The sequence below is a fragment of the Cinclus cinclus genome, chromosome 3 (genome assembly GCF_963662255.1).
Source record: "Cinclus cinclus chromosome 3, bCinCin1.1, whole genome shotgun sequence".
Classification (NCBI taxonomy): domain Eukaryota; kingdom Metazoa; phylum Chordata; class Aves; order Passeriformes; family Cinclidae; genus Cinclus; species Cinclus cinclus.
The window spans coordinates 108,890,292-108,917,716 of NC_085048.1; the positions used below are offsets into that span (position 1 = coordinate 108,890,292).

Consider the following 27,425-nt stretch of genomic DNA (forward strand, 5'->3'; position numbering starts at 1 on the left):
TAACTGAAATTAACACCCATTTTGAAATGGATGCCATAACCCTTTTCCTGCTTGGCAGAATTGGTTTTGGGCACTTTCAGGAAGTGTTTAAATGTTGATGATTGCTGGTGGATTACGAGCATAGAGAAAATGAAGTCTCTTCCACCACAGAATAAGAAGTGGTTACTGCATAACATTTTGCCTGATCAGAAAATAAGAATGGTGTCCAGAGCATTTCAGGTTTTGATGTCTCAGCCACATCTGCCATGCAAGGAGCCTGTTGGTTGTCAATGTTTTGTCTGTGTTTGACAAAGTTCAGTTCAGAAATTGAGCAGGGAGTAGGCTTCAGAGAGAAAGGGAGAAGACACTCGTGTTGTGGTTAAATTTCATTCATCTGTGTTGCATTTTTCTCTCTACATTCTACTATTGCAGTGCACATTGCAAGAAAAATGCCATTAACATTGGGAGGGGGAATGACATTAAAATGTGGAGATGCACAAATGCCACAGCAATGAGGTCTGGGTAATTACCTAAGACACCCTGAGGTTTGAAGCAGCTGTTTGTTGGAAGGCACAAAAGCATTGTGCCAAAGACAGCAGCTAGTCACTGATGTTTCTAATCTAGCTGTCAAGCAGCACCCATGTCTGGTGGGCTGGAGTTTGGAAGTGTGGTCTAATAGTGCCCTTTGCTGTGTGCCACTGAGCAAAGGGAAGAGCCAGATTGGATTCTGGCACTTTGACATCAAGGGTCACAAAGATGGAATTGTCCTTTTTCTTAGAAACCTTTCAATTGAATCTCCATGGTGCATTTCCAAATCTTCAGTGTGGGTTTAGACAACTTCCTAATGGAAATGAAAGGGAAGTTGACATTTTAGTCATTCTTGATGTTGAAACAGATTGTGAAATGATTCAGTAAAGGTACAAGTTCTGCCACAGGTGCAAGTATTTGTTTGGAGACAGTACTCCTGAGGTGTTGGTGGTTCTATTTTGGGGAGGATCAGCTGCTTTGGCCATTTCTAGATCGTGGGGCTCTGTGTGCTATTTCACTGCTCTTAGCCAGAGAGGCTTCCAAGAAGCAAATCTCGAGGTGGATCCTTGTTTGCATTAAGGTTGTTGTTTCAGAAGCTTGTGTCTCTGTCCCGGCAGTGCTTGTGGAAGGGGTTTATGCCAGGAGCCCTGAAGTGGTCCAGCGCTACGCCCTGCCCGTGCTCTGGTCCTTCCTGGAGAACAAGGCGCTGCCTGTCCGCAGCGCCAATGTGCGCACGGTGGTCACCAGGCTCGCCTCTGCCCTCTACGAGGTGATGGGCACCAAGCTGAAGAAGCGTGCTGCCAGCCAGCCCCCACATGTCCAGGAAAACCTCTCCAGCATCCTGGGCTGGTGAAGGCTTGATGTTCTCCAGCAAGTTGACCAAGTGCTGAGATGGACACCTGCGCTTCTGACCTTTTAGCTGGGCCAAAATTGACAAAATACTCAGGAAGGGTGTGCATCTGCCCCTGCTCTCTCCACTGCCCTTCCTAGTCATGGCATGCTCAGGGGCCTGAAGACACTCTGGATTGAGGACAAAGTGAAGGACTAGCATGGCTCAAGCCTCCCACCGAGGTAAGGTGGGAGCTGGGCCGCTCTCTGGTGGGAGGAAGGGTCTTGTGCCAGCCTGGAGAGCCTGTGCACATTGCCAGGGAGCAGTTGTGCCCTGCAGGTGCACCCTGCCATGAGCTGTGCTGCTGCCAGTGCCCCGTGGAGCTGTAGGGCTGCTGAGCTGTGGGGCAGGGAGAGGAGCAGGAGGCTGCATGTGCAGCTGAGCCATTGCTGGGAAGCACAGGGCTCTGGGCTCCCTGCTGTCCCAGGGCAGCCCAGAGGCCAGGGAGTTCCCCTGGGAGATCTGTGGAAGTGGCTCAGGGTGTGCCCCTGGCCTGCCTCCAGAGGGTGATGGTAGGTGAATGTTTCCCTGTGCAGCTATTTATGAATTTCCAAGAAATGTGTTCTATGAAATATGGAGCTTCAGATGCTTTAGGTTTGCATTGCAGCCTCTGTTACATTTTGTGTCTCCATTTTGCAGACCTGCCTGGCTCCTGTGTTTCCACCAAGTTTTCTCTGGACATTCTTTTGTGCATTTACCCACAAAGTCCTTTCCTGCTGTCCAGAAGAGCTCTTTCCTCCAAGCCCAGGAAGAAGCTGCTGCCTATCCAAAGAGCGTTTGAAGACAAGGATTTATGCATTAGCCTGTATAGTTCCAGATGTACATATGTTCTGATAGTTATCTGTAGGTTTCAATAAATATATTTTGATTGTATCTTAATAATTTTGTTGTTATATTTTTTATTGTGTATATTTTTGGTGGTATGTTTTGTTTTTTTATATTTTATAGTTTTATATTTTTTCCCATTGACATGCTAAGGATGGCCAGGTCCTTGAGACCTTGAGATGGGGAAGGGAGAGCCTCCCTGATTTTGTGAGTTTCTCTGGGAGGGCGGGGCCAGTGTGGGGAAGGAGGCCAAGGCCACAAGATTCGAAGCAGGTAAAGGAGGGTGGGGGGGCAGTTACTGGTACTCACCCCTTTTTGGCTCTGGAAGGAGGAAGGCAGCTGGGAAACCTCACCGCGCCATCCCAGTGCCAGGAGCTGCCTCTTCTGGTGTTGGACCTCACACCCCTGCCAGGATGCTGTCCTGCTTCAGTTTGCTATCTCCAAGCATCCTGTTGGAGCACCGGGACCGACACTGCTCCAAGGATTCGTGAGCAGAGTCTCTCCTCCACCCTTCCCATCTGAGACACAGCTGCCATCACCCCCAGCTCTCCTGCAGCTGTGCAGGGATCCACACACCTGCCCTGTCCACTGGGAACCTGCCAGAGCTCACTGCCAATGGTGATGGTAACTCCACCAGAGGGGAAAAGAGCACACAACCAAAGGAACTGTGACTGGGTTCCTGTTAATTTCATAGTTATTGTTGTTTAGATTGGCCTTGTTGTATATTTAGTAGAGAACTGTTCTTCCTGTCCCCCTATCTTTCCCTGAGAACCTCTTGATTTCAAAATTATACTGACTCAGTGGGAAGGATTTTACTTTCTCCATTTCAAGGGAAGGTCCTGCTTTTTCCCTAGCACACACCTGTCCATTCAAACTAGGATACGGAGCATGAGGTGCAGGGCTGATGTGTGAAAGCATGAGGATCTCCTCCAAAGTAACTTGTTTAATTGTCCATTTTATTACTTCTCTATTTACTCCACACTACTAAGGCAAGCCAAGCTTTGCTTGCAGGCAAAACAGGCATGGGATACACTAGGGTCCCTTGCAGGATCAGCAGGGCTGGCAGTGACAAAGCAGGCAATCTGCTCCATGGTGAGCCACTACACAGCCGCATCCCAATGTGGGTTTAAGTAGCATGGTATTATGGAGAACTCCTTTTCTGCATCAGATACCAAAAGAACGTCCACAGCTTCTGGTGGCAGTCAGCTGGAGCATTGCACAGGCAACACGAGCTCTCAAGGCACTCAGTGTTCTCTAGTGTCAGAGGCAGAGACACAGTTGAGGAGAGTCCATGTCAGGGGTCAGCCTTCCCAAACTGAGCAATGGATGCTTCTGCCACTAACACTGACAGGAAATAAACAAACAAAATTTCTGTGCACACCAGGGCTACCTGTGGATTAAATTATTTCTGTTTCACATCCCGGCCAGAACCACATCGTGGTCAGAATATCATTGTTCCTAGATTCTCTAACACTAAAAATATTGCTGGAGAGTTTTTGTCATTCCCATAGATTTGGTGACATCCAGACACACTTAACAATCCATTTGGGTCCAAGTTCCATATTGCAGACGATGTCTTTGGGCAGCCTGCAAGTGTCTCAGCAGAGAATGAAAAGGGATGACAATACTGACACGATTTCTCTTTGCTACTTGAAATTTAAAAGCTCCGCTCCAGCCCACACTGGCAAAATTGTCAGAAGAGGCAATTCTTCCCCACAAAATGCTTCATCTCACTCAAACAAGAAAGCCACCAGCCAACAGTCTTCTTTACTCCTCCACTGCTTTATTTGGCTATTTCTCTAATAGGAATTAGCTTCATTTATTCTTACTTTGTTTCCTGTGTTCCACGGGGCGCGCGGCGGCTCCTCCGTTGGGTTCGCGGAGGCAACGGCAGAACGGCCGCGCGCTCCGGCGGCTCCGCAGCAGCAGCAGCAGCAGCAGCAGCAGCAGCAGCAGCAGCAGCAGCAGCAGCAGCAACAGCAGCAACAGCAGCAACAGCGCCTATCTCGATCGGTTTTCCGCTCGAGTTCCCGCTCGCCCTCCGTGCCCTTCTCCCTCTCAGACTCCCTGTGATCCCGTTCGGTCCCGTCCTTGTTGCGCCTCTCCCAGCCCGGCTCATGCCGCGCCCCGCAAGGCGGCCGTGGGCGAGCCGGCCCCCTGCCCGCCCCTGTCGGGCACGCCGCGGTGCCACCTCCGCGGGGCTCAGTCCGTACCGCCTGTGGCACCTTTTGAAGAGCCTGTGGACGAGCTCCTCGCTGCACTGGTGGCGGTGGTGGAGTAGCACCGTCTCTTGGCTCCGCCTGGCGCGGGCCCTGGCGCTGGCCCGGCCCCGACCGAGGCCCCTCCCGCGGTTCCGCCCACAGCTGGCCCGCAGCCGCCCGGCTCCCGCCCCGCCACCGGCGCATTCCCCCGAGCGAGCCTCGCCGCCCGGCAGTTCGGCCGCCGGCCCCGAGGCGCCGGAGCCCGGGGCGGCTCGGGAAGCAGTGGCGGCCGGGGCGGGCGGGTGCCCCGGGCAGAATGCCGAGAGCGCGGTGCCGTCCGCACGGGCGGAGAAGCCTCCCCTGGAGCAGCTGTACCGGGAGGGCCCGCTGCTGGGGAGCGGCGGCTTCGGCAGCGTTTACGCCGGGACCCGGCTCGCCGACGGCGTCCCGGTAAGAGACGGGGCCGGCTCGGAGCGGGGAGGGGGGCGGCGAGCGGCGGGCGGCGAGCTGAGCCCTCCGCTCGCCTTGGCTTGCAGGTGGCCATCAAGCGAGTGTCCCGGGACCGCGTCTTGGAGTGGGCGCGGCTGGTGAGTGAGCGGGGCCAGCGGGAGCAGGCGGCGGGGCGTGGCGGACGGGGTAAGGCCAGGCCCGGCCGGGTGGGAGCCGGGACGCTGCGATGGGAGCGAGCGCGGAGCGAGCGGGGGCCGCGCAGCGTCCCGGGCCATGGGCAATGGGAGCTGCGGCGGCGCCGGGCAGGGGGTGGCGAAGGCGAGCGCAGCATCGGCGCCGCTGACGGCATGGCGGCTCCCCCGCAGCACGACGGCGCCCTTGTGCCCCTGGAGCTGGTGCTGCTCTGGATGGCGTCGTGGCCCGGCTTCCGCGGCATCGTGCGGCTCCTGGACTGGTTCGAGCTGCCCGACGGCTTCGCGCTGGTCATGGAGCGTCCGGAGCGCTGTCAGGACCTCTGGCACCTGCTGCACGCGGGGGGGGTTCCTGCCAGAGCCCGTGGCGCGGGCGCTGTTCCGGCAGGTGCTGGGGGCCGTGCGGCACTGCACCAGCCGTGGCGTCCTGCACCGCGACATCAAGGCCGAGAACGTGCTCGTTGACCTGGCCACCGGCGAGGCGAAGCTCATCGACTTCGGCTGCGGCACGATCCTGCAGGACACCTTCTACACCCAGATGGCCGGTGAGCCCAAAGCCAGGGGCCAGCCGGGCAGTGGAGCTTCTCCCCTGTGCTTCCCCAGGTGGAACACACAGGGAGGGAGGGAGGGGGAATGCTGCTTCAGCCGGCTGCAGCCAAGTTGCATTTTGGCAGGAGGTGGCTGGGAGGGAGCAATCAACATTGGCCTGATGAGCTGTGCCCGTGTGCCATAGGAACGCGGGAGTACTACCCACCGGAGTGGATCCTCTTTGGCCGCTACCATGGCCAGCCAGCCACCATCTGGTCCCTGGGCATCCTGCTCTATCAGCTGGTGTGCAGGCACCTTCCTTTCAAAAGCAGAGAGGACATCATCCGGGGACAGCTCTTCTTCCCGCCCCGGGTGTCTCAAGGTGGGGATGGGCCTTCAAGGCACGGGAGCAAGAACGGCTTTGGGAGAGGGCAGGTGGCACATAAGTGTCCTGCTGTTGCAGCTGGGGAGGAGGTTCATCTCCTGGGCTGAGCTGGACGAGGTGGCAGGTGTACCTCTGCTGCTCTCTTCCAGAAGAGAGGATGGATGGGAAGCTGTGCGAACAGCTCTGAGCACTCTTAGTGTGCTGTGGGCACTGTGAAATCTGGCAGAGCATGGACAGGAGCTGACCAGCAGTTTCTGGTTTCTCTCTGCAGAGTGCCAGCACCTGATCAGGTGGTGCTTATCCATGGACCCTGCAGACAGGCCATCCTTGGATGACCTTTTAGAACATTCTTGGGTGCAGAAGCCCCACCTGGCCCAGGAGACAGCAGAGATCCATCCCTCTGCACAGTAGAATCCAGGATGCCCGCAAGCAGCAGCTGCTCGTGTCTCGTGGCTCTCAAAGAATTCCCCAGAGCATTTCCCAGTGGCCCTGGCATGGAGCAGAGAGCACAGCCAAGGAGGTGCTTCCTCAGGTCCCCGGCGATTTGTGGAGGGAGCGGCTCAGGGCTCCCCATCCTATTGGAGAAATTGTGGCACAGTGCAGTGAAGTTGCCACAGAGTGGAAAAGGGGAAACATCCCCCTGCAGCTCAATGGCCTCGTGATGTCCCCGCGAGCCAAGGCACATCTGGCGTGTTCTTCTGGAGATCAGCGCAGAGCTGGAGAACGCCGTCCTCGAGCTGGCCACTGGCAGGGCAAAGCTGATGGGCTTTGGTTGCAGCCCCTTCCTAGAGGACACGCTCTGCACCCCGACGAAATCAAGATGAGTCCCCAGGCGGTGCAGGGGTGGGGGGATGCTCGTGCCTCCAGGCATGGCAGGGCTCAGCCTGGCCACGTGCCGGTGGTTCCCCTTGGGGTGGCAGTGGACAATATTAATCTTTCTGCCAACTGCTCAGCTGCTTTTTGGTGGGGCAGGGGATGGATGTTGTGGAAGGGGAGCCGGCTCCTGGCCTCGCTGACAGCTTCTTCCTGCCAGCATGGCACAGGCTGGGGTGGGGGCATCCGGCCTGACAAAAGCATGCATCCATGGGGATAGGGAGCAGCAGAGGGGGACGGGTTCTTTAGCCATGGCCCAGCTGCTCTGCTTTGCAGGCCCTTGAGGAAGGGGTGGGCATACAGGTGGGAAAGGTAGGGTTTTTCCCCACCACTGGAGAGATTTTAGTATCATAAAGAGCGGTCAGACCTTCCCCAGGCCCGTGAAACGGTGACAACCTTTGGTGCTTTTTCTTGTTTCCAGGTCTTGTTTTGAAATGACTTTCATGCAATTGTTCTTGTGTTTTTTCCAGAAAGATTGCAGCTTGTGTCCAGACCAGATGGAGAAGCACCGGCACCGTCCGTGGAGTGCATCCCGTGCCGGTGCTAGCCGGGGAGGGTCCACGGTGTGGATGTCCCCTGCAAAAGGATAAGGACCTTGTGTGTGATCGGCTCCTCTCCTGGCAGCAGGTCTCCAGAGGTGGGTACCCGGTTCCACAGCTCGGGTGGCAGAAGGGCTTAGGGCAAATGGCAGCAGGCACACGAGAATGTCGCTCTTGCAGCTGCTGAGGAGGTTGTTGTGCCATGCTTGAGCAGAAGAGGTGGAGCGTGTCCTGCCACGCTGCTCTCCTCTAACAAGGAGGGAATGGGCTGGGAGGTTTGGGCTCTGAGCACAGCCAGCAGCCTGGCCTGAGCACAGGCCGTGGTGGGACAGGGGGGACAGGAGCCTGCTGCCACTGACCGTGGCTTTCTGGTTTCTGTCCCCAGGCTACCAGCAGCTCATGCCATGGAAACGGCACCGCTCGACCTGCCAGTCTGGGAGGGCTGGACGGCAGCGGGTGTTCATTTGCTGCCAAAAATAAATCATTCTTGTTACTAACATCATCATCATCATCGGAGCATTTCTTTCATCCTTTTTTCAAGCTTTTGGCCTCCCTTCTTCCACCGAAATCTCTTTGCCTCTTTCCTCATCCACTTGGTGGAATTGGTGGGGGGGTTTAAGTAACACAAAAAGTTCAGCAACAATTCCTGTTGCCAACCGCAGCAGTCTCTTCAAGAACCTGGAGTTGGTAGCCAGGCCCACATTTCACTTGGAAAGGGGAGTGGTTTGCAGGGACAAAGATGTCCCTCTGCTGCAAAAGCAGGGAGGAAATCAGAAGCAGCAAAATGCAATTTCAGCTCTACCCCGCCCAAAGATGTCTGCGTCTTTGCCCTCCACTCCAAAATAGGCAGGCAAGGCTGGACTTGAACAAGGTTCAAGTCCTTCATGGTCCCTTGGCATTAAAGGGATCAAGTAAAACTCTCGTGTGCAGTAATTGGAGTACAGCTACTGTAGGGATAAAGGAAATGTTGGGAGCTGGGACATCCTTCTTGTCTCCTTTGTCTCCCCAGGTGTTGTAGCCTGGATAGCTGTTAAGATGGTTGCAGGTAAAGGAGCAGCAAGGGCCTTTGTATGGGATCCACGGAGATGTTTATTTCAGCCACTGCGTGGATAGTCCAGGGTCAGAGGCAAAGACAAAGGGGAACGTCGGGGTGAGGGTCCAGGTTGAAGCAGATGGGTGTCCTGGGCAGGGGGAGCATCAGGGAGCACTTACCAGGAGACATGGGGGTGGCACAAAGGTGGGGTTAGGGCATGGGAGCCAACAGGGAAACAGGGTGGGAGTGACCGAAAGCCTGAGAGACAGGGAGAGGGCAGGGGGCTGGCCCAGGGAACAGAACAGGGCTACATTGGCATGACAGAACAGGGCTTGCTATGAGAGAAGCCTCTCGTGTCTCCCTAACTAGGGAATGCCTTTTAGGGTCTCCACAGTGGGGTGTTTTGGGTTCAGTTTGAGTTTGGGTGGAGACACTGCTTTAGTGTAGTGGTTTTGGATTGTTAATTTGAACGTTTTTAGTTGTGAGATAGGATTAGGAGGAAGATAAAACAGGCTTAGCTTTAAATGGTACAAAGACAAACTTTATTACCAGAAACTATAGGGGAAAAAAGAAGAAGAAAAATTAGAATAAAACTTCAGACTACTCTTCTTCTTTCCACACATTTGTTTTTTTACATTGACAGCATACAAAGAACAACTCAGTTAGTTTACCATTTCTAAAATAGTCATTTACTTGTTTCTTTCAGAGAGGAGATTCTTCAGCCTATAGAGATTTTTTCATAAGAAACCATTTTTAAGTGGTCTTGCTGTTCTAGTGTTTAGCCGTCAGGGAGGATAGAGATCTGGTTATTATGTAATATTTTTTTTCTCAACTAACATTTTAATTCATAACTAATACTGAGGACCATATCAACTTATGAGGCACACTTAAAGGATTATAATAGTTGAAACAAAAGCTTACTCCACTTTTAAAAATAGAGGGTGTTTTTCTTCTTCTTCCCTAGGGAGAAGCAGGGGTTTTTTCACTATTTAAACCTAGGGCACTTACAGCAATTTTAACATTGATTTAATTTAACACCAACGCTTCTTCTTACATCTAGAGTTAGAATCTTTAATCCACCCCATATTTTTTTATGTGTTATAGGGAAACAACGGATGCTTTTCTATAGCATAAAAAAAGGGAAGAATTTCAGTCTATGTCTTCCTTCCCTCAGCTGAGACTTGACTCTTCTCGTACTTTGAATTTGGTGTTTTTTGTGCTGTTTTTGTACATATTATCATTTTGGTTCTCTTTTTTTTTTTTCCACAGGACAGAGAATAAAGTATTTGTAAAGTCATATTTTGGGCAGTGAAAAAGTTAATATTTTGCCGGGGCAGGAGAGGGTTCTGTGATTGTTTTTAGGTGGGGCGGCCGGAGCTCTTTACCATAAGGAGCCTTCTAAGGCCGCGCCGGGGCCGGGCTTGGATTGTAGGGCCCGGCCAGAAAGCGGAGATGAGTTTTTTGGTTGTAAGGTTGTTTTTTGGCGTTTGCTGTACGTAATGTTAGTGGTGGGCTGGTGGTTTTCCTTTTCCTTTGCCCAGCAGCCGAGGTTGGGGCCCTTGCCAGATCGGGGCCCAGCTGTCTCTCCCCCAGGCCGTGTGGGCGGTGAGGCAGGCCTTTTTTCCACCTTTATCTCTTACTGTTCACTTCCTCTTGCTGGAAACGGGATTGTTGGAACACTTTAGAGGAGACGGCTTATCCATAGTGTTCTGTTTTAAATTGTCTAAAACCGTGTGAGACAGATGGCTTCACATAGGAACATCCCCAGGGCTGCTGAGGGGAAGGCACCACCTTATTTGTTGTGAAGAGAAGTAATCAAAATCCGCAACCAACAAGCTGCAAGGCAGAACGGAGTGGGAATTACAGAAATAAAGGCCTTGAAAAGCAGCTTAGGAAAGCGGCTACTTCCTAGACAGTGCCAAACCCTCCGACCAAGACCAGGGCTGGCTGCCCTTGGGAAGGGAAGGGAAAGGGATGGAGCTGGGGTGGGGGCTCTGTGGCCATGGAAACGAGAGAACCACGGGCCAGCGCGTCACAAAGGGGCAGCCCCGCAAGGGGCTGTGAAGGTTGTGGTTGATACGGACACAGTGGCAGGAGACACGTCTGGCTCTGCCCGTCTGTGCCGACTGCTGGCGATTGGAGTCACCCCACCTTGTTCTAGGGCTGGGGACCGAGCTCCTATCGCCGTCTGCTCCGAGACAGTTCCCAAATTCAACCCCAGGTACTTCTGCGAGACAGAAGCACGGGTTCAAAGATGGATTTTACTGGAAAAGGAAAGACCACGGAAGGAAAAGGTGAGGATAGAAAGGAGCTGAAAGGCCCGAGTCAAATGGAGACAAATTCCACCAGATTTCAGGGAAAATTGGTCCATGGTGGTCAGTTCTGGCTCTGTGTCAGAGTTGGTGGCTGTGAGCTACAGGTGATCTTGCCAGGACAGCCCTGGCATCACAACATTTTCTCATTAGCTTACTCATTATGTTTTGTCATTAGCGTCCTCTTCTTTTCACAGTAGCCAAATCACTCAAACTTTCAGTCAGGACAGGGACTGTGGCCACAGCTGACCACAAACTGGACACGGTCATGAGACGCAAGTTCTGTTCCTTTGTTTGCCACCAATGTCAGGTCTCACAACAGATAAATTTCCTGTTCTTCCTCTGCTTGCTAATTGGGTCTAACACTGAGAATGATATTAAGGTGCTATGAAAACGCCAGCAAGTCCTGCCTGCTTGCTGAGAGCTCTTTGTAGTTTGCAGAAACAGCAGTCACAGCTGTGTGGGTCTTTATTGGGTGTTCACAGAAGCCACACTAGAGAAGGAGTTTTTTTCCCCTCTTCCCATTGGAGCCATCCAACTTTCTGTTCAGCCATGGTAACTCAATAGTGTTCAGAGGAATAGTTCACAGGCTAGGTCCTTGAAAAATGAAACCTAAGAAATTTTCTCCAAAGTTCAAGAATCCTGCAAATGCCCCACCCATTAGACGTGTTTATGATAAAGATGGGACTTCACCTAACGCAGTTCATCCCTTGTGAGGCTGGCTCAGCCTCCCACAGAGGTAAGGTGGGAGCTGGGCCGCTCTCTGGTGGGAGGAAGGGTCTTGTGCCAGCCTGGAGAGCCTGTGCACATTGCCAGGGAGCAGTTGTGCCCTGCAGGTGCCCCCTGCCATGAGCTGTGCTGCTGCCAGTGCCCCGTGGAGCTGTAGGGCTGCTGAGCTGTGGGGCAGGGAGAGGAGCAGGAGGCTGCATGTGCAGCTGAGCCATTGCTGGGAAGCACAGGGCTCTGGGCTCTAGGCCAGAGCAGCCTAGAGGCCAGGGTGTTCCCCTGGGAGCTCTGTGGAAGTGGCTCAGGGTGTGATCCTGTGGCCTGCCTCAGGTGGCTGCTGTCAGGTGCATGTTTCCCTGTGCAGCTAGTTTCCAGGAAAGTTTCCAGGAAATGTCTTCTATGAAATATGGAGCTTCAGATGCTTTAGGTTTGCATTGCAGCCTCTGTTACAGTTTTATATCTCTACTTTCCAGGCCTGACTGGCTACCCTCTTGCCAAGAAGTTTTCCCTGGCAAATCCTTCTATGCTCCTTCCCTCCAAGCCATTGCCTCCCATCCAGAAGGACTCTCCTTCCACCAAGCCAAGCACGGTGTCCAGAGGAGAGCACGAGACCGGGAGAAACGGCACCAGCTGCGAGGATAAAATTAGAAATAACAGGGAGCTGAGTTCAGAAGGAAAAGAACAGATGGTAAGGAGACCGAGCTAAGTCCTGTGTGATAGATTTTCACTTTCTGCACTGTAAGCAGAGCTCAGAGAGCTTTTCCTGTGGTGTGAGCACATGGAAGCAGCTGAGCCAAGACGAGCTCAGCTGGACACTGCATTTCTGGGAAGTGTCAGAGAACACGCTGCCTTTGCAATGGGTGTGTAGTGCAAACTTCACATCCTCAGCATGCATCAATGGCAGGAGAAGTCTTTGAATGGTTTCTGGGCTCTGTCATAATTCCTTGTCTGACTTATGACTGAGAAAAGGCCAAGAATCAGGCCAAGCTGCTTATGCTGTCCAATCTGCCAAGCAAGCATGTTAGATTTTATAACCTACATGTATTTTTGAACCATGGCTGTGTCAGGGATATGTATTCCATCAGCTGTGTCTGCTTGCTAAGGAAAAAGGAGTTTGCTGGAACAGGCAGTGCTACAAAGTCAGTTCCAGGTGGTCTCAGCTTTTGAGTTGTACAGCCATGGCCTTCTACACAGTTGTCTCTGATGCTATTTCTAGATTTCGTCAGCTTCTGGGCAGCTGTGTGCTCTGGCATGGCTTTGTCCAGAGGGAAGGGATGGGAGGTGGCCATGGGGAGAGCAGCCCCAAGCCCAGGCACACGATTGCCTTTGCAGCAGGGCCAGCCCCTGCAGTTGTTTTGGGTTTACCATGGGGTGCAGGAGGAGGCAGATGAGCAACAGCTCTGGCAAACAAAATGTCCAATCAAAGGCTTGTGTACTTGATTCCAGCCTTGCTGAGGAAGGGCCCAATGTATTCCTGACAGGATGTAATCCTTCCACTGCAGTTCAAACAGGTCCTGATTTGGCCCTTTAGTTGTGCCAGAAATGATGGGATACTGAGGAAGGGCGTGCATCTGTCTCCACTGCCTCCACCTCCCTTCCTGGCCATGGCATGGGGGTCCTGGAGAAAGTTGGGCAGGCAGAGACCTTCCAGAGAGCAGCAGGGCAGGGAGCTCTGCTGAACTTCCTAAATGCCAGTGAGCCTGAGATGATGGAGGTGTGGGAGCTGGAGAGCACGGAGCATCGCGAGAGCTCAGCAGCTTCTGGGCTGAAAGGCTGCTGGGCTACTGTAAGAGGGAAGGGCAGCAGCAGAAGAATTGAGGGGCTTGAGAAAAGCAGGTTTTGACATCCTGCAGAATGGCTTTGTGGGGACTTGGCTGGAGATCAGCACTGGCTGTGAGGTGCCTAAGAGGCAGGGAGAGAACAGTGATCTGAACCTGTTCCCATACCATCCCAAAGGCCAGTGGAGGCCGTGGCACCGCAGAACATCTTGATACCAAACCTGTGGATTCCAGCTGGGATCATAGCCACACTTGCAGTGAACTGAGCCCAAGGAGAGAGTTGGCAAGTCTAGGGCATGAGCACGCCCTCACCACTTGCCTTTTCATTCCCCATGCTAGGCCAAGCTACTCCAGCAGTTTGACTGGTCTTTTCCTGCCAGGTCCCAGTTAAAAGCATGGCTAAATGTCTTCAGCCATCAGTGAGGAAGGGCTGAATGCTTCATCTCAGCACTTTGTACCACTCTTTCCAGGCATCCTTGCTGTATCCCAGAGGTGGGGATATGAAGAAGGGGTCATTGGGACTGCCTTTGATCCCCCCTATACCCAAGGCAGTCAGTCCCAGTGTTGGCAGTGCTGCAGGGTCTCTGCTCAGCTCTCTGCAGCTGGATGTCCAAGGGTCCCAGGAGATGAGGTAAGCCAAGGTGTCTGCTGCTCCACTCTGCTGTTCAGCTCCCTCTTGCCATCTTGTGAGGTTCCTTTGCACAGTCAGCTGTCTCCCATGTATTTAGGCAAACCTCTGTGTATTCACCATTTGGCCCATCTGTGATGATCCAGCTCCATGTCAAACCCCACACCATGTGTCCCAAGAGCAGAGGTGGTGGTGGTGGGGAAGAGGAGGCAGGGCTTAAAAGCACCTGAAGATGGGTCCTCTGCTGGGCTTGGTATTGATTCCCTCTGTAATGTTTGTGGTGTCATTTGGGAGCTGTATTGCATGGCTCTGGATCCTGCAGATCTTTGAATACTGTGATCCTTGACTGGCAACTTCAGCACCGGAAAACTCTGTTTGGCCAAATATTGTATGCTGGAGGGGTGTCTCCGTCTTTAGGTGCTGCTTCTGTAAATGTCAGGCATAATTTCTCTGTGCCTGGGACGACACTGTGAATTGAGAACCCAGCTATATTTTCCGGGTATAGATGTAAAATCCTATCAATGTTTAATATTTAGGTCTGGGATTAAAACAGAGAGGGCAAGGAGGTACAGAAGAGTTATAGTACTGTACCTGATGGGAAGATATTGGCTTGAATATATGTGAGAAAATGTAGCTGTCAATGTAGCTTATCTGAAGGACAGCAATAATGAAGGAGTCACAAAAATGTCATTCCAACTGGAAAGCTTTGGTAGTGCATTGAAAGTGCAATGTGAATACACTTGCCTAGCAGTTGAGTTGGTAAAAGGCTTTTGCTTCTTGAGAGAGCAAGGAGGTGGAATATCCTTCTCAGGATACTGCCGTGTTCGGACCACATGTAGCATGAGACTGGTACCAGTGAGAGCCACAAGCAGGCAAAGTCAAGCTTTGTCAGCAGAACCAAAGTAGCTGCCCTCCATGCAGACTCGTGTCTCAGCTTGGCAGCTCTTGCTGCTTGAGGGAGGCTGTAGGAGCCCCTTGGCTCCAAAAGGAAAGTCAGCAGAATTGGGGAGTTATGGTGCAAGTTGAGGAATGACTGCTGAGTTTCAGCTGGAGCTTGGCCAGCTCTGCCTGGCTGCAGCAACTGAATGCTTAAGGACAATTAATGAGCTTTGCATCTTGTTGGCTTGATGTGTTGCATTTTCTTCTTCATCAGAGGGACCAAGCAAGGAAGGATTGCTACACCTGTTCCTTCCCTTCTCTTTCTCCCTCCTCATATGTTCTTGTGTTTTCCATTTTCTCAAGGCCACGATCAAGCAGCAGCATCAGAGAGAAGAAGTCTGAACATGCAGGTAGGTACAGGGCATGTCTGTCTTAAAATTACTACTAGAGCCTTGAATTAGAGGTGATATTTTGAAAGCTTTGTTAAAAATCATTCTTTTAAAAATTTCTTTAAACTCATTTGAATTCCTTGATGGGCTCAGTGGACTATCCCAGAGCCCAGTCACTGGGAGTGTGCTGCAGTGGTGTAGTGAAAATTCCTGCATTGTGAATCTTGAGTGGCAAGAGCTGGATTGGGACCTTGGGGCCCTGGAAGTGCAGTGCAGGAAAAGGAAACATTCCTGTCCATCCAGCACACACCTTTTATCTCCATGCAGTCTTTCTCATGTCAGAATTAGCAGAGAAGAAGAAGGCATTTATCAGGAAATTAGAAATCCTCTCACTCCTTCCTCCTGCCCTTGAAGGAGATAACATTTCCTTGAGGCAGATTCTGAACTGAAACCTTTGACATCTGAAAGAGAGTCATGGCCTATCAAAGCCATTGCCTGGTTTTGCTCTGGGAGAAAGAGGGGAAACCTTCTGTGAGAGAAAGTCCTTTTGAATTTTCCAGTTATGGAGATGGAAACTTCCAAAGGGATGCAGCCTATGCAGGGTCTGAGTCTGTCATCCTCTGACAGCACAAGCCCAGAGCCACCTGTGGAATGTTCACAATGACAAATCTCTTGCCTGACTCTCTCTGTCTGTGTCAGTGTTGCAGGCTGAGGCTGGGGGAGGAGATGCCTTCTGCCTTGTCCCCCTGTCCCTGCCTTGCCTGATCCCTGACAAGTAGAATTGTGCCAGACAAAATGCGGTCTCTGGTGCGTCTGTGTCAGCCAATGCCTTTGAGTTGAAAGCCTCCAGCAAAGCCTGTTGTTGTTGTTCCTTTGCCATTTTGGGGCACGTCACGATAGGAGAGATGAAATTTGAAGACATAATTAGCTGATGAAGAAAGCAGATGAGATTTCCAGGTCCCTTTGCTCTGGGTTATTTCTGAGAAATCCTGGGTTTTGCCCCTTTGGAATGACTCCTTAATTGGTGATATGCAGCTGGAATGCTTAATGCAGCTAGGGAGAAGTATTGCTCAGTAAGTAAGGTGATGTTTTTGCTGGATTCATTTTGGACTAGAAATGTGCAATTTCGTTAAATATTACCTGTTGTGCTTTCATAAATTGACCTGTACATTCTCTATGGATAAATAAAAGATTGGTTTAAGGATGTTCTTCTTTTTATGATCTGCCGTCTTCCATTTCCATTAAGGAAAGTTTGAATTGCTTTTAACTGCCATGATGAGAAATGTTTTGATGCAGGTCTTGTTTATACTGGATTTGGGTGTGTCTGCAGGAAAGAAAGCAGGGAATAAACCCACGGGACAAGTATTTGAGCAGAAGTGGAACGTTTGAAAGCTAATTTGTTCCCTAAAGATTTGGGCTCCTTGAATACTGAGGATATGTAATGGGGAGCGCAAAGCTTCCTTTACTTGTAACATGGGGTGCCATTGTTCTTGTACCATCACTTCCTTTGTTGTAAAGCGAAATAAAAGCAACCAAGAAAACCCAACCCAGAACCGAGTGGGACTTAGAGAAACAAAGGCCCTGAAAACTAGCATCTGAAAACAACTACTTCCTAGGTGTAATTGTCAAATACTTGTGATCACTGTGGTTTGCCAACTGTTTGGAAGGAAAGGGATCCCAAAGTACTTGATGGGCAATGAGTAATACATAAAGAAAGGAGTAGAAGCTCTCTCTCCTGGCTTGCCAGCTCCATACCGTTCAGAGGAATTACAGTGATGCTAGTTTCATGGAAAAAACATCAACAACAACAAAAAACCACAAAGTGATTTTCTGATTAATTCAAAACTCCCTTGTATTCCTCATCAATTAGATGATTGTTTGTAAAGGTGGGAGTTCACCTAACTCACTTTTTCCCTCGTGAGCCTGGCTCAGCCTCCCACAGAGGTAAGGTGGGAGCTGGGCCGCTCTCTGGTGGGAGGAAGGGTCTTGTGCCAGCCTGGAGAGCCTGTGCACATTGCCAGGGAGCAGTTGTGCCCTGCAGGTGCCCCCTGCCATGAGCTGTGCTGCTGCCAGTGCCCCGTGGAGCTGTAGGGCTGCTGAGCTGTGGGGCAGGGAGAGGAGCAGGAGGCTGCATGTGCAGCTGAGCCATTGCTGGGAAGCACAGGGCTCTGGGCTCCCTGCTGTCCCAGGGCAGCCCAGAGGCCAGGGAGTTCCCCTGGGAGCTCTGTGGAAGTGGCTCAGGGTATCCTGTGGCCTGCCTCAGGTGGCTGCTGTCAGGTGCATGTTTCCCTGTGCAGCAAGTTTCCAGGATAGTTTCCAGGAAATGTGTCCCATGAAACATGGAGCTTCTGATGTTTTAGGTTTACATTGCAGCCTCTGTTACATTTTGTTTTCCCACTTTGCAGGCCTGAGTGGTGACTTTATTGCCGAGAATCTTTCTGGGTCACCTCCCTCTATGCTCCTTCCCTCCAAGCCGTTGCCTCCCATCCGGAAGGGCTCTCCTTCCTGCAAGCCAATCATAATGTGCAATGGAGAGGAAGAGAAAGGGAAAGATGGCACTGGCTACAAAGATATCAGTAGAAACAGCCCGGAGCTGAGTTCAGAGGGAAAAGGGAGTGAGGTAAGGATACCAAGCTAAGTCCTGTGTGATAGATTTTCAATTTCTGCACTGTAGTGATTCCTAGAGAGGCTGATCTGGAAGAGAGACCACGCATAGTTAAAGGAATACAGTAGGTGATAATTAAGAGGCCTTAAAAGGATACACCTTGGGCAGTACAAGAGCCTGGCCCGGGCTACACCCAGGAGGGATCCAAGATGGATCCCGCTCATGAGTTTTTACACTTTTATAACCTTTGGTCAACTTATATAGTAGGGGTTAATTGTCCAGTTACAGCTTCAGGTCACCAAGTCCCATCCTTCTGGTCCACTCCCGGTGCTTTCCCATTGTTTATGATTTTTGGGTAATGGTTGTCCTTGATTCTTAAGCTGGAAAAAGATTGCTGTGTCTAACTGCCCTGAGAAGAGAACCTACCAACACTTAATACGAAGTTCAGAGTCCCACACCAAGTCAGCACAGAATCTGAGGAAAGTGAAAGCTAAAACTTAAAGCATCAAGAGGAGGGAGTCTGAGAGCTTTTCCTGTGGGCTAAGCCCATGGAGGCAGCTCAGCCAAGGAAGAGCTCAGCTGGACACTGCACTTCAGGCTGTCTTTGCAATGAGTGTGTAGTGCAGACTTCACAGTCCTCAGCATGTACCAATAGCAGGAGAGGTCTTTGAATGGTTTCTGGGTTCTGTCATGGCTTTTCCTCTGTAATATGGCTGAGAAAACACCAAAAGCAAGTCAGGGCAGCAAAAGTTGCCCAAAAGGGAAACCATCCTTCTGCATTTAGTAACGTAAGGGTAACTTTGAACCATGTCTAAGCCTTGGTGTTTTTTTTTCTGCCAAATCTGTCTGGCTGGGAAGGAAGAAGTTGTTTGCTGGAACAGGCAGTGCTACAAAGTCAGTTCCAGGTGGTCTCAGCTTTTGAGTTGTACAGCCATGGCCTTCTACACAGTTGTCTCTGATGCTATTTCTAGATTTCGTCAGCTTCTGGGCAGCTGTGTGCTCTGGCATGGCTTTGTCCAGAGGGAAGGGATGGGAGGTGGCCATGGGGAGAGCAGCCCCAAGCCCAGGTACACGATTGCCTTTGCAGCAGGGCCAGCCCCTGCATTTGTTTTGGGTTTGCCATGGGGTGCAGGAGGAGGCAGATGAGCAACAGCTCTGGCAAACAAAATGTCCAATCAAAGGCTTGTGTACTTGATTCCAGCCTTGCTGAGGAAGGGCCCAATGTATTCCTGACAGGATGTAATCCTTCCACTGCAGTTCAAACAGGTCCTGATTTGGCCCTTTAGTTGTGCCAGAAATGATGGGATACTGAGGAAGGGCGTTCATCTGTCTCCACTGCCTCCACCTCCCTTCCTGGCCATGGCATGGGGGCCCTGGAGAAATTTGGGCAGGCAGAGACCTTCCAGAGAGCAGCAGGGCAGGGAGCTCTGCTGAACTTCCTAAATGCCAGTGAGCCTGAGATGATGGAGGTGTGGGAGCTGGAGAGCACGGAGCATCGCGAGAGCTCAGCAGCTTCTGGGCTGAAAGGCTGCTGGGCAACTGTAAGAGGGAAGGGCAGCAGCAGAAGAATTGAGGGGCTTGAGAAAAGCAGGTTCTGACATCCTGCAGAATGGCTTTGTGGGGACTTGGTTGGTGATCAGCACTGGCTGTGAGGTGCCTAAGGGGCAGGGAGAGAACAGTGATCTGAACCTGTTCCCATACCATCCAAAAGGCCAGTGGAGGCAGTGGCACTGCAGAACATGGTGATACCAACCATGTGGATTCCTGCTGGGATGGTCTCTCCCTCACCAATTCCCTTTCCTATGCCACCCTTCCCCTTCCTAGGACAATCTGCTATATATGATATTGACTTTTCCTGTCAGGGCATGTGTAACTGTCTTGAGTCATGAATGAGGGCAAGGCTGGATGCTATATTTGAGCACTGTGTACCACTCTTTCCAGGCATCCTTGCTGTATCCCAGAGGTGGGGATATGAAGAAGGGGTCATTGGGACTGCCTTTGATCCCCCCTATACCCAAGGCACTCAGTCCCAGTGTTGGCAGTGCTGCAGGGTCTCTGCGCAGCTCTGTGCAGCTGGATGTCCAAGAGTCCCAGGAGATGAGGTAATCCAAGGTGTCTGCTGCTCCACTCTGCAATTCAGCTCCCTCTTGCCATCTTGTGAGGTTCCTTTGCACAGTCAGCTCTCTCCCATGTATTTAGGCAAACCTCTGTGTATTCACCATGTGGCTCATCTGTGATGATCCAGCTCCATGTCAAACCCCACACCATGTGTCCCAAGAGCAGAGGTGGTGGTGGTGGGGAAGAGGAGGCAGGGCTTAAAAGCACCTGAAGATGGGTCCTCTGCTGGGCTTGGTATTGATTCCCTCTGTAATGTTTGTGGTGTCATTTGGGAGCTGTATTGCATGGCTCTGGATCCTGCAGATCTTTGAATACTGTGATCCTTGACTGGCAACTTCAGCACTGGAAAACTCTGTTTGGCCAAATATTGGATGCTGGAGGGGTGTCTCTGTCTTTACGTGCTGCTTCTGTATATGTCAGGCATAATTTCTCTGTGCCTGGGACGGCGCTGTGAAATGAGAACCCAGCTATATTTTCCGGGTATAGATGTAAAATCCTATCAATGTTTAATATTTAGGTCTGGGATTAAAACAGGGACAGTAAGGATATACAGAAGAGTTATAGTATTGTACCTGATGGGAAGATATTGGCTTGAATATATGTGAGAAAATGTAGCTGTCAATGTAGCTTATCTGAAGGACAGCAATAATGAAGGAGTCACAAAAATGTCATTCCAACTGGAAAGCTTTGGTAGTGCATTGAAAGTGCAATGTGAATACACTTGCCTAGTAGTTGAGTTGGTAAAAGGCTTTTCCTTCTTGAGAGAGCAAGGAGGTGGAATATCCTTCTCAGGATACTGCCGTGTTCGGACCACATGTAGCATGAGACTGGTACCAGTGAAAGCCACAAGCAGGCAAAGTCAAGCTTTGTCAGCAGAACCAAAGTAGCTGCCCTCCATGCAGACTCGTGTCTCAGCTTGGCAGCTCCTGCTGCTTGAGGGAGGCTGTAGGAGCCCCTTGGCTCCAAAAGGAAAGACAGCAGAACTGGGGAGTTATGGTGTAAGTTGAGGAATGACTGCTGAGTTTCAGCTGGAGCTTGGCCAGCTCTGCCTGGCTGCAGCAACTGAATGCTTAAGGACAATTAATGAGCTTTGCATCTTGTTGGCTTGATGTGTTGCATTTTCTCCTTCATCAGAGGCACCAAGCAAGGAAGGATTGCTACACATGTTCCTTCCCTTCTCTTTCTCCCTCCTCATATGTTCTTGTGTTTTCCATTTTTTAAGGCCACGATCAATCAGCAGCATCAGAGAGAAGAAGTCTGAACATGCAGGTAGGTACAGGGCATGTCTGTCTTAAAATTACTACTAGAGCCTTGAATTAGAGGTGATATTTTGAAAGCTTTGTTAAAAATCATTCTTTTAAAAATTTCTTTAAACTCATTTGAATTCCTTGATGGGCTCAGTGGACTATCCCAGAGCCCAGTCACTGGGAGTGTGCTGCAGTGGTGCAATGAAAATTCCTGCATTGTGAATCTTGAGTGGCAAGAGCTGGATTGGGACCTTGGGGCCCTGGAAGTGCAGTGCAGGAAAAGGAAACATTTCTGTCCATCCAGCACACACCTTTTATCTCCATGCAGTCTTTCTCATGTCAGAATTAGCAGAGAAGAAGAAGGCATTTATCAGGAAATTAGAAATCCTCTCAATCCTTCCTCCTGCCCTTGAAGGTGAAAACATTTCCTTGGGGCAGATTCTGAGCTGAAACCTTTGACATCTGAAAGAGAGTCATGGACTATCAAAGCCATTGCCTGGTTTTGCTCTGGGAGAAAGAGGGGAAACCTTCTGTGAGAGAAAGTCCTTTTGAATTTTCCAGTTATGGAGATGGAAACTTCCAAAGGGATGCAGCCTATGCAGGGTCTGAGTCTGTCATCCTCTGACAGCACAAGCCCAGAGCCACCTGTGGAATGTTCACAATGACAAATCTCTTGCCTGACTCTCTCTGCCTGTGTCAGTGTTGCAGGCTGAGGCTGGGGGAGGAGATGCCTTCTGACTTGTCCCTCTGTCCCTGCCTTGCCTGATCCATGACAAGTAGAATTGTGCCAGACAAACTGCGGTCTCTGGTGCGTCTGTGCCAGCCAATGCGTTTGAGTTGAAAGCCTCCATCAAAGCCTGTTGTTGTTGTTCCTTTGCCATTTTGGGGCACGTCACGATAGGAGAGATGAAATTTGAAGAAATAATTAGCTGATGAAGAAAGCAGATGAGATTTCCAGGTCCCTTTGCTCTGGGTTATTTCTGAGAAATCCTGGGTTTTGCCCCTTTGGAATGACTCCTTAATTGGTGATATGCAGCTGGAATGCTTAATGCAGCTAGGGAGAAGTATTACTCAGTAAGTAAGGTGACATTTTTGCTGGATTCATTTTGGATTAGAAATGTGCAATTTCATTAAATATTACCTGTTGTGCTTTCATAAATTGACCTGTACATTCTCTATGGATAAATAAAAGATTGGTTTAAGGATGTTCTTCTTTTTATGATCTGCCGTCTTCCATTCCCATTAAGGAAAGTTTGAATTGCTTTTAACTGCCATGATGAGAAATGTTTTGATGCAGGTCTTGTTTATACTGAATTTGGGTGTGTCTGCAGGAAAGAAAGCAGGGAATAAAACCCACGGGACAAGTATTTGAGCAGAAGTGGAACATTTGAAAGCTAATTTGTTCCCTAAAGATTTGGGCTCCTTGAATACTGAGGATATGTAATGGGGAGCGCAAAGCTTCCTTTACTTGTAACATGGGGTGCCATTGTTCTTGTACCATCACTTCCTTTGTTGTAAAGCGAAATAAAAGCAACCAAGAAAACCCAACCCAGAACCGAGTGGGACTTAGAGAAACAAAGGCCCTGAAAACTAGCATCTGAAAACAACTACTTCCTAGGTGTAATTGTCAAATACTTGTGATCACTGTGGTTTGCCAACTGTTTGGAAGGAAAGGGATCCCAAAGTACTTGATGGGCAATGAGTAATACATAAGGAAAGGAGTAGAAGCTCTCTCTCCTGGCTTGCCAGCTCCATACCGTTCAGAGGAATTACAGTGATGGTAGTTTCATGGAAAAAACATCAACAACAACAAAAAACCACAAAGTGATTTTCTGATTAATTCAAAACTCCCGTGTGTTCCTCATCCATTAGACAGATTGATTGTAAAAGTGGGAGTTCACCTAACTCACTTGTTCCCCTGTGAGGCTGGCTCAGCCTCCCACAGAGGTAAGGTGGGAGCTGGGCCGCTCTCTGGTGGGAGGAAGGGTCTTGTGCCAGCCTGGAGAGCCTGTGCACATTGCCAGGGAGCAGTTGTGCCCTGCAGGTGCCCCCTGCCATGAGCTGTGCTGCTGCCAGTGCCCCGTGGAGCTGTAGGGCTGCTGAGCTGTGGGGCAGGGAGAGGAGCAGGAGGCTGCATGTGCAGCTGAGCCATTGCTGGGAAGCACAGGGCTCTGGGCTCCCTGCTGTCCCAGGGCAGCCCAGAGGCCAGGGAGTTCCCCTGGGAGCTTTGTGGAAGTGGCTCAGGGTGTGATCCTGTGGCCTGCCTCAGGTGGCTGCTGTCAGGTGCATGTTTCCCTGTGCAGCAAGTTTCCAGGAAAGTTTCCAGGAAATGTGTCCCATGAAACATGGAGCTTCTGATGTTTTAAGTTTGCATTGCAGCCTCTTGTTACATTTTGTGTGTCCGCTTTGCAGGCCTGACAGGCTACCCTCTTGCCAAGAGGTTTTCCCTGGCAAATCCCTCTATGCTCCTTCCCTCCAAGCCATTGCCTCCCATCCAGAAGGACTCTCCTTCCACCAAGCCAAGCACAGTGTCCAGAGGAGAGCACGAGACTGGGAGAAACGACACTGGCTGTGAGGATGAAGTTAGAAATAACAGGGAGCTGAGTTCAGAGGGAAAAGAACAGATGGTAAGGAGACCAAGCTAAGTCCTGTGTGATAGATTTTCTGTTTCTGCACTGTAAGCAGAGCTCAGAGAGCTTTTCCTGTGGTGTGAGCACATGGAAGCAGCTGAGCCAAGACGAGCTCAGCTGGACACTGCATTTCTGGGAAGTGTCAGAGAACACGCTGCCTTTGCAATGGGTGTGTAGTGCAAACTTCACATCCTCAGCATGCATCAAAGGCAGGAGCGGTCTTTGAATGGTTTCTGGGCTCTGTCATAATTCCTTGTCTGACTTATGCCTGAGAAAAGCCCAAGAATCAGGCCAAGCTGCTTATGTTGTCCAATCTGCCAAGCAAGCATGTTAGATTTTATAACCTACATGTATTTTTGAACCATGTCTGTGTCTGGGATATGTTTTCTTTCAGCTGTGTCTGATTGCTAAGGAAAAAGGAGTTTGCTGGAACAGGCAGTGCTACAAAGTCAGTTCCAGGTGGTCTCAGCTTTTGAGTTGTACAGCCATGGCCTTGTACACAGCTGTCTCTGATGCTATTTCTAGATTTCGTCAGCTTCTGGGCAGCTGTGTGCTCTGGCATGGCTTTGTCCAGAGGGAAGGAATGGGAGGTGGCCATGGGGAGAGGAGCTCAAAGCCCAGGTACACGATTGCCTTTGCAGCAGGGCCAGCACCTGCAGTTGTTTTGGGTTTGCCATGGGGTGCAGGAGGAGGCAGATGAGCAACAGCTCTGGCAAACAGAATGTCCAATCAAAGGGTGATGTACTTGATTCCAGCCTTGCTGAGGAAAGGCCCAATGTATTCCTGACAGGATCTAATCCTTCCACTGCAGTGCAAATAGGTCCTGATTTGGCCCTTTAGTTGTGCCAGAAATGATGGGATACTGAGGAAGGGCGTGCATCTGTCTCCACTGCCTCCACCTCCCTTCCTGGCCATGGCATGGGGGCCCTGGAGAAAGTTGGGCAGGCAGAGACCTTCCAGAGAGCAGCAGGGCAGGGAGCTCTGCTGAACTTCCTAAATGCCAGTGAGCCTGAGATGATGGAGGTGTGGGAGCTGGAGAGCACGGAGCATCGCGAGAGCTCAGCAGCTTCTGGGCTGAAAGGCTGCTGGGCAACTGTAAGAGGGAAGGGCAGCAGCAGAAGAATTGAGGGGCTTGAGAAAAGCAGGTTTTGACATCCTGCAGAATGGCTTTGTGGAGACTTGGCTGGAGATCAGCACTGGCTGTGAGGTGCCTAAGGGACAGGGAGAGAACAGTGATCTGAACCTGTTCCCATACCATCCAAAAGGCCAGTGGAGGCCGTGGCTCTGCCGAACATCTTGATACCAAACATGTGGATTCCAGCTGGGATCATAGCCACACTTGCAGTGAACTGAGCCCAAGGAGAGAGTTGGCAAGTCTAGGGCATGAGCACGCCCTCACCACTTGCCTTTTCATTCCCCATGCTAGGCCAAGCTACTCCAGCAGTTTGACTGGTCTTTCCCTGCCAGGTCCCAGTTAAAAGCATGGCTAAATGTCTTCAGCCATCAGTGAGGAAGGGCTGAATGCTTCATCTCAGCACTTTGTACCACTCTTTCCAGGCATCCTTGCTGTATCCCAGAGGTGGGGATATGAAGAAGGGGTCATTGGGACTGCCTTTCGTCCCCCCTATACCCAAGGCAGTCAGTCCCCGTGTTGGCAGTGCTGCAGGGTCTCTGCACAGCTCTGTGCAGCTGGATGTCCAAGAGTCCCAGGAGATGAGGTAATCCAAGGTGTCTGCTGCTCCACTCTGCAATTCAGCTCCCTCTTGCCATCTTGTGAGGTTCCTTTGCACAGTCAGCTCTCTCCCATGTATTTAGGCAAACCTCTGTGTATTCACCATTTGGCCCATCTGTGATGATCCAGCTCCATGTCAAACCCCACACCATGTGTCCCAAGAGCAGAGGTGGTGGTGGTGGGGAAGAGGAGGCAGGGCTTAAAAGCATCTGAAGATGGGTCCTCTGCTGGGCTTGGTATTGATTCCCTCTGTAATGTTTGTGGTGTCATTTGGGAGCTGTATTGCACAGCTCTGGATCCTGCAGATCTTTGAATACTGTGATCCTTGACTGGCAACTTCAGCACTGGAAAACTCTGTTTGGCCAAATATTGGATGCTGGAGGGGTGTCTCTGTCTTTACGTGCTGCTTCTGTATATGTCAGGCATAATTTCTCTGTGCCTGGGACGGCGCTGTGAAATGAGAACCCAGCTATATTTTCCGGGTATAGATGTAAAATCCTATCAATGTTTAATATTTAGGTCTGGGTTTAAAACAGAGAGGGCAAGGAGGTACAGAAGAGTTATAGTACTGTACCTGATGGGAAGATATTGGCTTGAATATATGTGAGAAAATGTAGCTGTCAATGTAGCTTATCTGAAGGACAGCAATAATGAAGGAGTCACAAAAATGTCATTCCAACTGGAAAGCTTTGGTAGTGCATTGAAAGTGCAATGTGAATACACTTGCCTAGCAGTTGAGTTGGTAAAAGGCTTTTCCTTCTTGAGAGAGCAAGGAGGTGGAATATCCTTCTCAGGATACTGCCGTGTTCGGACCACATGTAGCATGAGACTGGTACCAGTGAAAGCCACAAGCAGGCAAAGCCAAGCTTTGTCAGCAGAACCAAAGTAGCTGCCCTCCATGCAGACTCGTGTCTCAGCTTGGCAGCTCTTGCTGCTTGAGGGAGGCTGTAGGAGCCCCTTGGCTCCAAAAGAAAAGACAGCACAATTGGGGAGTTATGATGTATGCTGAGGAAAGACTGTTATATTTCAGCTGGAGCCTGGCCAGCTCTGGCCAGTGACTGCAGCAACTGAATGCTTAAGGACAATTAATGAGCTTTGCATCTTGTTGGCTTGATGTGTTGCATTTTCTCCTTCATCAGGGTGACCAAGCTTGAAAGGTTTGCCTGCTGTCATGCTACAACTCTTCCTTCCTTTTTCTTTCTCCCTCCTGATATGTTCTTGTGTTTTCCATTTTCTCCAGGCCAAGATCAAGCCGCAGTATCAAAGAGACGAAGTCTGAACATGCAGGGAGGTACAGGGCATGTTTCTCCTAAAATGACTATTGGAATCTGGACTTGGACATGACATTTTGCACGGTTTATTAAAATCCATTCCTTTAAGAATTTCTTTAAATTTGTTTCACTCCTTGATGGGCTCAGTGGACTCTCCTGGAGTGCAGTCACTGGGAGTGTGCTGTGGTGGTGCAGTGAGAATTCCTCCATTGTGAAGTCTTGAGTGGGAGGAGCTGCAGTGGGACCTTGGGACCCTGGAAGTGCAGTGCAGGAAAAGGAAGCATTCCTCTCCATCCTGCACATGCCTTTTATCTCCATGCAGTGTTTCTCATGTCACAATTTGCAGAAAAAAATTATGCATTTTTCTGGAAATTAGAAATATTCCCACTCATTTCTCTTGCCCAGTAAAGTGAAAACACCTGTCCTTGGGGCAGATTTTCAGCTGAAACCTTTCAGATCCATAGGAGATTGATGGTCATGACCTGATTTTGCTTTAGGGGAAATAGGGAAACATCCTGCTATAGAAATTCCTTTTGAAATTGCAATCATGGTCATGGAAACTTCCAAATGGATGCAGCCTATGCAGGGTCTGAGTTTGTGTTAGGGGTTGGTTCTTTCCCTTTTCCCTCTGTGGAATTTTCCCCATTGTCATGCTAAGATACCTGTTGACTGGGCCCTGGTGTCAAGGG

At 50.5% G+C, this 27,425-nt stretch overlaps 1 protein-coding gene across 1 annotated transcript; it reads left to right on the plus strand.

The window, feature by feature from the left end:
- Positions 1-4,767: 4,767 nt before the first annotated feature.
- On the plus strand, positions 4,768-18,239 carry LOC134041986 (serine/threonine-protein kinase pim-1-like; the record flags this gene model as incomplete). Its single annotated transcript, XM_062489057.1, is given in 8 exon segments — positions 4,768-4,872; positions 4,959-5,009; positions 5,238-5,399; positions 5,401-5,608; positions 5,797-5,973; positions 6,248-6,366; positions 17,607-17,753; positions 18,156-18,239. Coding segments are annotated over 8 exon segments (1,053 nt in total), but the record flags the coding sequence as incomplete, so codon positions are not given.
- Positions 18,240-27,425: the final 9,186 nt, after the last annotated feature.